The 14,059-nt window shown below is 31.4% G+C and overlaps 2 protein-coding genes across 2 annotated transcripts; one reads left to right on the top strand and one right to left on the bottom strand.

The window, feature by feature from the left end:
• Nucleotides 1-9,370: 9,370 nt before the first annotated feature.
• On the bottom strand, nucleotides 9,371-10,610 carry LOC108915590 (venom carboxylesterase-6-like). The gene is made up of 5 exons (XM_023456331.1): nucleotides 10,604-10,610; nucleotides 10,015-10,193; nucleotides 9,798-9,951; nucleotides 9,588-9,711; nucleotides 9,371-9,527 (listed from the first exon to the last, which is right to left on the bottom strand). The coding sequence occupies exons 1-5, from the start codon at nucleotides 10,608-10,610 to the stop codon at nucleotides 9,371-9,373; spliced, it is 621 nt and encodes a 206-aa protein (XP_023312099.1).
• Nucleotides 10,506-11,806, top strand: LOC111692360. The gene has a single exon (XM_023456332.1). The coding sequence runs from the start codon at nucleotides 10,725-10,727 to the stop codon at nucleotides 11,796-11,798; it is 1,074 nt and encodes a 357-aa protein (XP_023312100.1). The 5' UTR covers nucleotides 10,506-10,724; the 3' UTR covers nucleotides 11,799-11,806.
• Nucleotides 11,807-14,059: the final 2,253 nt, after the last annotated feature.

Genomic DNA, 14,059 nt, shown 5'->3' with positions numbered 1-14,059 from the left:
AAACGTGACAAGTAACAACTTATGTGACCGTTACTCAATAATATTAAGTGTCATTTATATGGCTAGGAGTATAAGTACCTAAACGTATAAACACAGTACTACAAATTCAATTTTAATAATGAACATTTAATGTTTTAATATTTATTTATATACTATTAATATTTATAATAAAAATATAAATACACGTTAATAAATTTTTAACATTTCAAAATTCAGTCTTTTGTGGTTTTCGAAAGTGGAAATGAAGTTTCATTTTTAATTATGGTCAACAGTTTAAATGTTTATTTATTGATTCACAAAACATATAGTTTATGCTTTCTGATAATTTATGTTTTGTGATCTGCTTTCTTAGATAAATACAGGATGAGTAATTAATAATGGTACACAGCTTAATGGCATATTGTTAACGTCAAAATATAGTGATTGAGCCAAACATGCCTTAATCAATTATTGCTCCTTTTTGTTCTACAGGGTGTTAAAGTTGAAAAAATGTTCTTCTTTTCTTTCTTTTTTATTTATATTTTAAATATGTATGGACCGATTGTTTTGAAAATTTGTTTACGTTTTTTGAGGAGGCAAATACGAATGTGCAAACAGTGTTGGGGTCACGTCTAGAGGGCGCTGTCCTATCAATGTAAAAATCTGTCTAACTTTTTGCATTTTACAATTCTAAATAAAAAAGGTGTACTAGTTACAAATCGATAAAATAAACCGTTTTTGAGATACAGACGTTTTAAGTTTATTAACTAAATTAAAAAATTAGCAGGTCTTAAGATACCAAGCCTGAATTAAGAATTAAGACAAACATTACAGCAATTAAAGATTTTATTATGCATATCTTAACAAATTATTAACTACCAGCAACTTGAATGCACATTCTTAGCCTTTTATTAAGATATCCTCTTCTCTAAAAAATAACGACAAGGAAAAACTATTTCTTAATCAACTTGAGTAGAAAACAATATGGTATTGTAGTGACAGCTGTCAATTTATTATGTCCATGCCTACTACTTTGGAAAAAATAATTTTCTAATTTAATTCCTGTCGAATCTCAAAAACTTAAAATGTCTGTATCTCGAAAACAGTTGAGTTTATCGATTTATAACAAGTATACCTTTTTTATTTAGAGTAGAACGTAGTTCAACAATTTCTAGTTAAAAAATTCAAAATTATAAAATATAAAAAGTTATACTTTTTTTACATTGACAGGACAGTACAACTAGCGCCCCCTAGACGTGACCACAACACTATTTGCATATTCGTATTTTCCATCTCAAAAAACGTAAAACTACAAATTTTCAAAACAATCGGTCCACATAAAATATAGATAAAAAAAGAAAATATTTTTTCAACTTTAACACCCTGTAGAACGAAATTGAACAACAATTGATTAAGGCATGTTTGGCTCAATCGCTATATTTTGACGTTAACAATCTGCCATTAAGCTGATTACCATTATTCTCACCCTGTACATAAAATGTTTATTCCATTATTACTTCTTTCAATATTTAAAACCCGTTTATTAAATAATAATTGCTGTGTCGAATTAAAAATAGACACTTTAAATTAGATAATATCCCGCATTAGACTATCTTTAGACTTGGACCTGACGAGAATGTTACAATGACATTATCATTATCACTTACACTATTTACTACAATCACCAGGGTAGGACTGAATATATTTCAAAATAGGGCGATATGTACAATTTTAGGAAATTAAGTGATTTATAACATTTTTATATTAATATTAATAAAATAATTATAATAATGACAACGAAGGAGTCGAAACTAGTATTTACTTCTTGAGAAATATTAGTAAAAAATTATAAGAAATCAACTGTTCGTCTTTTACAAACAGGTTTTCATTTTTCAAGTCCAAAATCGGTTGGAGTGAAATTTTCGCTTCTCTGTAGTTTTATGTCTTCCGGCCCATTTACAACCAAGCTCTTCGAATCCTGTTGGTTGTCAAATGTATGTCTCATCGAAAGATCGATTATTGAAAATTAAACATTAATGAAGGACGAAAGTTATTTAATAATTTATATATTTTTTACCCGCTGCTGACATATGAGTACAATATATTCTGGCAGACGCTGCGCAAGCGTTTATCCTGTTCAAACGGTTAACGGTTTTTCGTGTAATACCCCATGCAAGTAGAAGCTGTCTTCACCATGACATACATCTGTGAAAAAAATTGTATGCTAGATTTGGTTTCGTTTGTTTGGTCTATGCTGCTTCTTCTCTGTCGGTGAAAATCTAAGAGGAATTAAAATTAGAATGAAGCAAATACATTTGGCTTCACTAGTTGAGAAAATTTACTAGTGTATATTTTTTCCAAATGGTAATCCAAAATTTTCTTCGCTACTATTAAACTAAGAGGCGGATAGGAAAATTTACCTAATCATTTTAGGCACAATAAGAGTCTGTGACTTAAATACTACAACCTAATAGAAAACATTTGAGCACTATGACGTCAATTCTTCGTGGCAGATGGGTTGTCAGCGGAAAATCAAACTTTCCAATTTTAGTCCGGGTAAATTAATTAAATAGAAATTGACGGCATTTCGACCCAAGACAGATATTAGAAAAATAAGACATAAAAACCTTATGCTGTACAAAAATAATAGACCGATCAAAATAACTCATTTAGAAGGAAAAAAAAAGAAAATTGTTACCTGGACTTTTATAAGTGGAAATGGTAAAGGGGCTTATAATAATTAAAAAAAAAAAATAAATGCGTGAGTAGGGGCGGCGGAGGGTTGATTTGGGGGGTTGAAAAGTTACGAAAAATTTATATCATTATATTATATTATATGAAACTTTTTGAAAGTATACTTTTTTCTATCAATAACGTCAAATTTTTTTAGATAACAAAATTAAGAAGTTTCTAAGATATTAATTTTTTTCGGCCTGAAACACTTTTTTTTTTCAAAGAAAAATTCTACTTAAAAAAATCATCGTACAAAGTTCTGCCGGTAATAATTTTTTTCGTTTTGACATATACTTTTTGGTGAAACAAAAAAAAATTGTAATCGCAGTTCAAAAACATGCTCAAAAATACAAAAAAGTAAAAAATTACTTGCAGCAATTAATTTTTCAGTAATTGTTGATAATTTGTTTAAATTTAAAAAAAAATCAAAAACTTATTACACCATTCAATTGTACGGAAAAAATTCTCATCTCATTGTTTGACCCAAAACTATTTTTGTACACTATTGCTATAAACATAAGACGAATAGTGAATAAATAAAATAAATAATATTTTTTTTCCATAGAATCGATTAGTGCACTTATTTTTTTAAAGTTTGATGAATTCAGATATACAGTGTGTCCAAGATAAGGATGGGATAGCATTAGGATCTAGGAAACGGTAAGAGATACGGGGTGGCTCAGATTAGAAAAAAGTTGTGTACCTAATAATATGCTGTTTAGATAGTTTTAAAATTCTGGGTAGTTCCAGAGATATCCGGAAAAACACGAAATTTTGCAAAATTGTTTAATTTTTTCTGGCTTTATTTGAAAACGAATTTTAAAATAAATTATATATTTACAATGCTACTTTTTCGCTCTATACAATGGCGTCAACATTTTTGCAATCCGACGTTTCGTCTTCGAGGGGCCATCATCGGGTTAATTTTTTTAAATACGTCGCTGTTATTTTTATGACAAAATCTAGTCATTTATAATTCTGAATTAGGGGATATTACTATTGTAATCGCTTAAAAAGTTTTTAGCTTGTTTCAGCTATCATTTAAAATTTTTCCTGAGTACGGCTCTGAACGCTTTCAAAATATCTATTGGATAAAGTCATAACAGTATAAAAGTCAATATCGCACAAAATATCCAACAATTTTTTCCTACTTTTAGCAATACTAATTAGAAATAATAAAATATTTCATAAATGCGTATTATTTTTTTATTAGGTACAACTTTTTATATAATGGATTTAAAAAAAAATGTTGGATATTTTGTGCTGTATTGACTTTTATTCCCTCCTCTCTCTCTCTCTCTTTCAATAGACACAGGAATTTTGAAAGCGTTCAGAGCCGTACTCAGGAAAAATTTTTAATGATAGCTAAAAACCTTTTTAAGCGATTTCAATAGTAATATCATCTAATACAGAATTAAAAATAGCAGCGATATATTTAAAAAAATTAATCTGATGATGGCCCCTCGAAGACGAAACGTAGGATTGCACAAATTTTGACGCTTTTGGATAGAGCGAAGAAAGTGGCAATGTAAATATGCAATTTATTTCAAATTCGTTTTCAAATAAAGCCAGAAAAAAAATAAAACGATTTTGCAAAATTTCGGGTTTTAGGATTTCGCGTCAACAGTAGACTTTGCAGTTAATACTTTGTATTGCTGAAATCTCAAATCATCCAGAGATAATTTATCATTTGTGCATTTGTAATTCGACTTAGATGTTAAAAATAAAGTTTTAGGTCAAACAATGAGACACGGTTTTTTTATTTTTTCCGTAGAATTGAATGGTGTGAATTTTTGAATGTATTTTTAATTTAAACAAATTATCAACAATAACTGAAAAATTCATTGTCGCAAGTAATTTTTTATTTTTTTTGCATTTTTGAGCATGTTTTTGGACTTACAGATTTTTTTTTCACCAAAAAGTATATGTCAAAACGAAAAATATGACTACCAGCAGAACTCTGTACGATGATTTTTTTAAGTAGAATTTTTCTTTAAAAAAAACTGTTTCAGGCCGAAAAAATGAATATCTCAGAAACTTAATGATTTTTTCATCTAAAAAAATTCGAGGTTATTTAAGACAGAGAAAGGTATACTTTCGAAAAGTTTCGTTAAATTATTTTTGCAGAAATGAGAAATAAAAAACGAAAAAACAGAAAAAAAAACTGTTTTTCGCATTTTTCTTGGAAATTTTGAGGTTATGTTAAAAAGTGACCTCTACAAAAGTTGTAGATTTTTGCATGATATACAACTTTTGTATTGGACACTCTTTTCTTTGACGTCAACTTTCACCAGAAATACCAATAATACAATTTTTCATAACTTTTCAACCCCCCAAATCAACCCTCCGCCGCCCCTGCTCCCGCATTTATTTTTTTTTTAGGTTTATTATAAGCCCTTTTACCATTTCTACTTATAAAAGTATACGTAAGTATAGTAAGTAACAATTTTTTTTTTTTTTCTCCAAGTGTAATTTGGTTGGACTATAATGGTACTGGAAAGAATAAAAAATTTTCCAAATATTTTCACTAACGTAAAAATTATAGAAAACTGTACAGCGTGCCTGATTTTAAATAAAGATATATTTTACTATTCCGTACGAATGCACTGGCTCTAAGAGCTTTTACCCTGACGCAAATTTTCTCATTTCAACCCCTATTCCAAAAAATTATTAAGAAATGTACGGCACCGATTTCAGAGTTTTACTTATGCTCTAAAACTAAAAATATAAGTGCCGTACAAAATATTTGGTTAAAAAAATGTATTACATAATTGTGAGTGTTCTGAAGTTAACGTCATTTTTCTTTGAATAAAACTCATTATTTCCTTAACGGCATAAATTTCGGAAGCAAGTTATTCCACTTTATAATCTTTATACAAAAGTGCCGTATAAAATTATTGGCACCAGAAAAAAACAATTCGCCGTGAATAAAAAAAATTGTTTATTATTTTTGTAATTTGGAAAATCCATTTGATAGCTACTATGGTACTATATATTTTCAATGTTATTACTGTTTTAAATTATTCAATGGTTAATATTTGTTAACAAAATTGTGGATGCCGTCTATTTTTAACTTCAGGGTTTTCCATAATTAATAGGATTTTCCAAGGCATCTTCGCTACATTATGAAATTATATATTCCTGTACGGCATTTACCCCATAACATTAACACCATTAAATGACAATAAAAAATTATATCGCCGTAGATTTTTGATGAAACATACATCGATTGCTATAAAAAATATTTAAATAATTTAAAATCTCAATTTTACTATACTCAATAATTAACAATTCCTGTACGGCATTAATTGCAGATTATGAAGGGGGTTAAGCAATGATGAAAAATTATATTGCCATTACATTTGCGTGGAATATACAAATAATATATGCATAAATTGTATAAACAATAAAATGAAAAAGGATAGTGTTTCGTAAATTCCATGTAGATAGACCAATAAAAATGTAAAACTAAATTATGTTAATCAATATATTTTTTAGAATTTATCTTTTTCAATGCAAAAAATTTATAATAATTACCAAAAAATTTAATTGATATTTGAAAGAAGTATTAATAACGTTTTTGGTCTTTTGAAATGTTGGAAACTAATTCTGTGATTCTCAGTAGCAAATTCAGTTTTAAGTATTACTTTAGAACTTTTACAGAATGCACCATTTTCATGTTTGATTGATAATTTTTTTAAATAAATTATGTTAAAAATTATTACTGATTTTACAATTTTATGTTATTGTACATCAATTTTATTTTATTTAAGTCGTCAGTGCCGCGAAAAACAACTACTCCGAGGCTTATTTGCCCCTACCGGCATTGAATTACATTCGCGACATCCAGTACAACAGCTAGGATCGTTCATCAGCTGGTCCCACCAGGCACAGACCGGTTTCGGACTTATTAGTCCTCATCAGTGTGTCATAGGTAGGACAACCGATGAACGCTGCTAAAAGTCGGAAACTCCCGACAAGAGGTACATAGTACGCGAAGCACAAAGACTCCATCTATCGCGCTGACTTCCACTATGCCATTCAAATGGCTACTACGGTGGAAGCGACCTGCTAAAATTTGCCAGGTACTTTATTGCACGAATGTCGCCTATAGAGGGCGAAACACAATGTAAGTCGTCAGTGGCGACATTCGTGCAATAAAGTACGTGGCAAATTTTAGCAGGTCGCTTCCACCGTAGTAGCCAGTACATTTAGTACATCACCAGTCACCGCAGCAACGAGTTGAGTCCATCAGACGCTCCGACAAAGAAAGGTGCACTATTGTTTCTTTCCGGTGCACTGGACCAAAACTGCGCGTTCGGCTTATGGATGATGTCTTCCCCTTATTCTGTCCTATGAGTTGAAACGCAGGTCGTACCTAACCACAGTAATACGACAAGGTAGGGTGCACTGTCGTCTCTTTCCGGTGCATTCGACCTAACTGCGCGCTCTGCTTAAAGGATGTTGTTTCCCCCTTCCCTTTCTGTTCTATTAGTGGAGACGCAGGTCGTCAATAATCATACTTTTCTTTCAGTGATCCGGTTCTACTACGACATAGTTGGGTGTGCTGTTGTCTCTTTCCAGTACACTTAACCTAAATGCGCGTTCGGCTTATAGGATCGTAATTAATGATACTTTTCTTTTAGGGACTTTCCGCCAGCCGCCGGCCAGTCTTGATGAGATCTGTTATTACTATTATATTTCTCTGTGTAGAGATAGTAGCCAAGCCTATAGTTAGTACATGTAGTTCTGCTTTTGCCCGTTAAATCACTTCCTCCTTTCTGGAATCTACACTACCGCTTGCTAGCTCTGTTCTGTTTTGCTTTAGTCAGGTCACCGCTTAACACCGTACCGTTATTTTACCGTTTCCTGTAGTCACCACCTGTATACAACTGTAGCCGTTTCTCACAGTCTAACTATAGATTTAGAATAGAAGTATAGGACTTTATATTATGTAGAATAGAACTGTTAATAAATGTAAATATTTATAAAGTGTGACTTTTATTCCTGTGTGAAGTCCAACTCTCTATAGACCCTCTGGAGAGACTGTGTCTTCACTGTAGTTACCCGAGTAGTGTCGTTTCTGTACTATAAACAGAAACTAGTGCCCGAGATATCCGCCGCCGCTCAGGCGTCATAGTGATGTGAAGTAAATAATACGTCACACGTTGTAATGCGTTCTTCCTGATTACCCAAGGTGCTAGATTTGTGTCGCTTTGCCATCTGACCAATAAACCTTTCGAGAGTGGGGAGAAGTAGTGGAGGTGGATGCATGGGGCGTCCGATGATGAGCCAACTATGATGACGGAGTGGGGGTTTCCTCCGAACGAGGCGATGTTGACCTTGACTCATTTGGGTGCTAAGACTTGATCTTTCATTCCATTGTTGCCAGGTATGACGTCGTCTTCCATGCTGAGGAATCCTGGAACGTTAATTCAATCAACACTGACACGGAAAACGAAGACAATGTTAAAGAAACAGCCTACCTAAGATACCAACACGGGAATTGAAAGATACAAGCACGGCATCCTTGTCTAGGAACGTATTCAAAGCCATGTGTCCGCTGCCTCCCATAAGCTACATCCATGTATGACAACTATAACGTCAAGTAACTTTGGGTTCTTTACAGAATTTTCAGGGACGTATACGTTTAAGTAAGTTCATCAATAACGATGATATTGTAAGAAGTAAATGTTTAAAGGCATATAAAAATAATTTCTTCGTACTTTAAGACAAGTGTAATTAGATTGCAAGTTACTTAGTGCTTTATACTGATCAGATATTTCTTGAAGATTGAAAAGTTGACCTTGAGAACATGTATGAGGAGCGTTGGTCACCCAAGTTCCTGACCAAGCTGGAATGGGTTCAGATTCCTACAATGTAAAGAAACAATAACTATTAAAACGACATTTATTTAAAACAAACTTCTTAATACATACCAAACTCAGGAGATCACGTTGCAGATGATAATTAATTGAAAAACGGATGATAAATAATAGTAGCAATAGAAAGAAGTCATAGATGAGAATATTTTGACCCACCTCAAACTGGTGGTTTTGCGTATGGAATTCCAGCAAATGCAGCATATGTTATACCATCCAAAGTCTTCCAATATCATCAAACTCTTCCCAATGGCGTGTCTATCTCTAGCAGTTCAACCTGACTTAAACAAACTAATTTAGTTTTTTTTTAGTTTGATGAGAGCATACTTTTTAATTTTTCTATGTACCGTAAAAGTAAATAAGACAAAAAAATACTAAACACGTCTAAATATAAAGGAACGTAAGTAGATAATAATCAGTAGCAAATAAGTAGTTACAATTATTCCCAAACGAGAGAATAAAAACAGACGTACTAATTTACACAACATTTCGCAATGGACTATTTTTAGCTGTGCGCCTGGCAAAAAATATTATATTACTACAATAATTATGATATCACCACTTATCTTATTTATTACAATCGCCAGGGTAGGACTGTCGATTGTACTTACTTGACTTAGAATTTATAATAGTTTGAATATTAATATTAATAAAACAATTATAATAATAAGGAAAACCATGAAATAAAACTATTTTTTATGTTGTATGGTATACTGATAATTCACATAAAGAAACTATGTATAAGAAATCTACAGTTCATTTTTTGCAATAAGGTTTCAATTCTCCAGGAATCCAAGCTTGCTCCAAAAGTCAGTTGGAGTCAGGCTTTCGCTGCTTTGCAGCTTCATGTCTTCCGGTCCATTTATTAACAAGTATGTCAGCTCTTCAGCACCTATTGGTTGCCAATTGTCTGTCCCATCGAAAGAAGGATTACTAAAAAATTGGAATTGATGAAGGAAATAAGTCATTCAAGAAAATTTATGTTATTATTACCCGCTGCTAGCATATGAGTACAACATATTGTGGCAAGCAATACTCAGGCGTTTATCTTGTTCCGATAATGGTTTGATTTGTAATAAACCATAGAAGTAGATGCCATCTTCACCGTGACATACTCCTGTGAAAATGGTGATGGTAGAGTTGATTTCATTTGTAATATTTATTCAATGCCGTTTATTCTCTAGTTAAATGTTCAGTTCTTACCTTCTATTTCATCTGTTCCCGATAAGAATTGCACCACTTTGTTTTCACCTTCGGTGTAATTGAATATGTAGAGATATATTGGAGATTTTGTTACGTTGGCTTGTAGTTTAACTGATAATTCTGCAGAAACAGCGAACAACCTGTCGGTGACAATCTATATACAAATAAAAACAAAATAAATTAGGTAAATTTTATTTCACAAATTGAGAAAATATACCTGCGTAAATTTTTTGAAATTATTTTTACTGATTTTTTGTCCTGGTCCCAAATAGTAGTCTAAAACTTCCTTCGCTACTGCCTCCGTCTTCGATTCAGGTAAAGTCTCGTTGCAATCTAGCAGATAGGGAGATATTTCTACCCACTTTTCGTCTATCTCGTCTAAGTTTTGCCAAAGATCTGAAGAATTATATAATCTGAATTACTTTAAACAATCCTGTATTACCGAATCATTGCAGAGTAAAAGAAAAAAGAAAGACCGGGCGTCCTGAAATTAATGCAACAAAATTTGATCACAGATTTTTAAGACAAATTTAGGGCAACCGTGTTTTTCCTTTTTACCAAATAGCCTCTATTTCGTGGGCCCCCTCGTCTTTGGAGCCACTTGATCTCCGAAAGTGAGGGCTACTATAGTTAGACAGTACAGTGAAGTTTGTATTTGAACGTCTCCTGCTTAATTACAGTTTTTAGTGGTTTATATTGACTAAGAATTTTCGCATTTGAAGCTATGTATCTTATCCTAAACTTATTAAGTAGCTGATGCTTCGTTCTGTTACAAATCTTGAAGAATTATTTAGAATTGGACTTACATTCCATTGGTACCAGTGGTGAAAAAAGTTGAACATCTATCAGTGTTTGTTAAAAAAAAAAAAAAGAAACTCTTAAGGAGTCCATACACCAGCAGATTTGTAGTGATTTATATTTAATGCAATGGATGAAAACATTTGTACTAAATGTAAGGAAAAATTTAAACGTGACACAGGTTTGAAATGTGCAGGAGTATGTGGAAATATTTTTCATGTAAAGTGTGCTGATATTAGTACGAAAGAATTTAACGTAATAAAAAACTTGCAAGGGCTTAAATGGCTTTGTGAAGGATGTTTACCGTTTTGGAATTTTTGTACAACTATGACTAAAGAATTCACCGAATTTAAACTCGCCTTGTTAAGTGAAATACAAATAATAAAGACAAAATTAGATAGTTATCCTAAATCAGTAAACGCTAAACCTGCCATTTCGTATTCAAATATAGTATCCGGAGAAGCTGTTGTTATTAAGCCTAAATCTAAACAAGCCTGTAGTAAAACCAAAGAAGTTGTTACGAAAAAAATTAATCCTTCAGAAATGGAAGTTAATATCACCCAAGTGAAGAACATTAAAGATGGAGGAATATTGATAAAGTGCAAAACTAAAGAAGAATCTGAAAAAGTACGTTGTGAAGTAGAAAAGAATTTAGGTAAACAGTATCAAGTAAAAATACCTCAACAAAGAAACCCATGCTTAAAAGTTGTCGATATAGAGGAAGATATGGATAATGATGAACTGTTGGAATGCATCAAGAATCAAAACCTATGTATAAAACATGATAAATTGAACTTGAAGGTGGTGACGATAAAGAAAATGGTGAAACGTTATATGGCCATTCTGGAGTGTGATCCGATCACTCATGCAAAAGTTCTTGAAGAAGGGTCCATTTGTATCGGATGGTCACCTTCCTGTAGAGTATTTGACTATGTTAGATTATTTAGGTGTTACAACTGTGGAGGTTTTAATCACAAATCAAATGATTGCAAGGTCCAGGTATGTGTAAAGTGTGGTGAAAATGACCATAAAAAAGAAAACTGTCAAAACGAAACTTTAAAATGTTTAAATTGTTTAGAGGCTAAAGAAAAATTAAATCTAAATATCACTGTTAATCATTCACCCTACGATATCAAAAACTGTGTAGTTCTGCAAAGAAAAATTGATACTGAAAAACAAAAAGTTCGAAATGAACCATTATAGCAATCAAATTTGAAGTTGATTAAAAATTTAACCATCTGCCATCAAAATGTTCAATGTATTAGGAACAAAGTGGATCTTGTTGAATCATTTTTAGTTGCAAATGACATTGACATATTCTGTATGTCAGAGCACTGGCTATCAAAAGATCAGATTACACTGTTTAAAATTCAAGGATATAATTTAATTAGTATATTTTATAGGACAAATTATAAAAATGGAGGGGTTGCAATACTCTGTAGAGAAAATAATCATCTGAATGTTGTAGAAATAAAAAATATTAATTTTATAGCAACAGAAAAATTATTTGAATTTTGTGGCATTGATATCATATTAAGCAATAACGTACATTTGATTGTAGTATGTATCTACAGGTCTCCTAAAGAAAATGTAAATTTATTTTTATCTGAATTGAATATATTTCTAGAAAAATACACTGAGAAATTTAATTACACATATACTGTGTTGTGTGGAGATCTAAATATTGACTACCTCGTTAATACTACATTTAGAGATGATATCCACGATATTATCAACTTATATGGCTTTGTGAATCATATAGATAGGCCAACAAGATGCACCTTGAATTCTTCTACTGCAGTAGATTATATGTGTACTAATTTTGACCAAAATGTATTTGATATGTCTTCAGATGTTATATTTAATTGTATATCTGACCACTCTGCGCAAATTGTAAAATTACGATGCAACTGGGAGTTTTATAATGACAGTATTAGTAAAAGGGTTTTTAGCAGTCATAATTATTATACCTTCTTTGATTACTTAAGTAAGGAATATTGGAATGACATATATCAATGTAGTGATGTTAATCAAGGTTTTTATTGTTTTATTAATATATTGAAGTATTACATTGATATATCTTTTCCTATAACTAAAATTCAACAAAGTAAATGTCGAAGTAAAATGTGGCTAACGGCAGGTATTAAAGTATCATCTGAAAAATTAAAAATGCTTTATAAGAATATGTGCACTACAAAAAATGCACAGGATATCGAGTGCTATAAAAAATATAAAAAGGTTTATAAAAAAGTTATCACAGCTGCAAAAAAACTACACAATGATAGAATATATCAATACTCTAATAATAAATGTAAGGCTGCATGGTCCATAATAAATACCTGTTTAAATAATACAAAAAAAAATAATGACATATCCCAAATTTTACTTAACAACACCATATCAACTGATAACAAAATTATCGCCAATTCATTTAATGACTATTTTGTTGGAATACCATATAAAACTATTGTTAATTCGCAAATTGATAATGCTAATAAGGATAAGTTTGCTTCAATAAGCCAAACGTTTGACACAATGTTTTTACGACCCGTATCAGAAAATATAGTATATAATATAATCATGAGTTTAAAAAAATCTAATTCTACGGGTACTGACTTTATCTCTTATAATTTGCTAAAAAATGCTGCTAATTACATCTTATCTCCCCTAACATTTCTAATTAATATGTCACTAGAAACAGGTGTATTTCCAGACACATTTAAATTAGCACGCATAGTACCTCTGCATAAAAAAGGGGCCAAGGACAATATAGAAAATTACCGCCCTATAGCACTTCTTAGTTCTGTCTCTAAAATCCTTGAGAAAGTAGTATTTAATCAGATTATATATTTTTTAAACGGTCAAAATATTTTGCATAACTCCCAACATGGATTTAGAAAAAATAAAAACACGCAGTCGGCTATACTTTGCTTTATAGACAATTTATATAAATCTCTAGATGAAAATAAAAAATGTATCGGCTTGTTTATGGATCTTAGCAAGGCTTTTGATTTAGTCAGTCATGATCTGTTGAAGGAGAAGATTTTGCGTTATGGACTTAGGGGTAGGGTTTATGATTGGATATCTTCATATTTGTTTAATAGGAAACAGATAGTTGACATAAATGGTTATTACTCCGAAGAAGCAACTGTAGATATTGGAGTACCCCAAGGATCCATCTTGGGTCCCTTAACTTTCTTATTATTTGTAAATGATCTTCCGAATACTGTATCATGTGTAAATAATTTAACTATGTTTGCTGATGATAATACTTATTTAACTAATGAATCGAGTGTACGGGATAGTGTTACGACAATGCAGGAAATGATTAATCATTTTAAAAACTGGTTTTCAGTAAATAAGTTGTGTCTTAATACGTCAAAAACGGTTTTCATAAATTTTACTCCTCGGACATCTGTATTAAATGAGACGCATCTTTTGAAAATTGATCATAAATCCATAGC

This window comes from Anoplophora glabripennis, unplaced genomic scaffold (genome assembly GCF_000390285.2).
Source record: "Anoplophora glabripennis isolate ALB-LARVAE unplaced genomic scaffold, Agla_2.0 scaffold1317, whole genome shotgun sequence".
NCBI classification, from domain to species: Eukaryota; Metazoa; Arthropoda; class Insecta; order Coleoptera; family Cerambycidae; genus Anoplophora; species Anoplophora glabripennis.
Note: the sequence above shows the minus strand (reverse complement) of the source record. Positions and strands in the feature narration are given on the sequence as shown.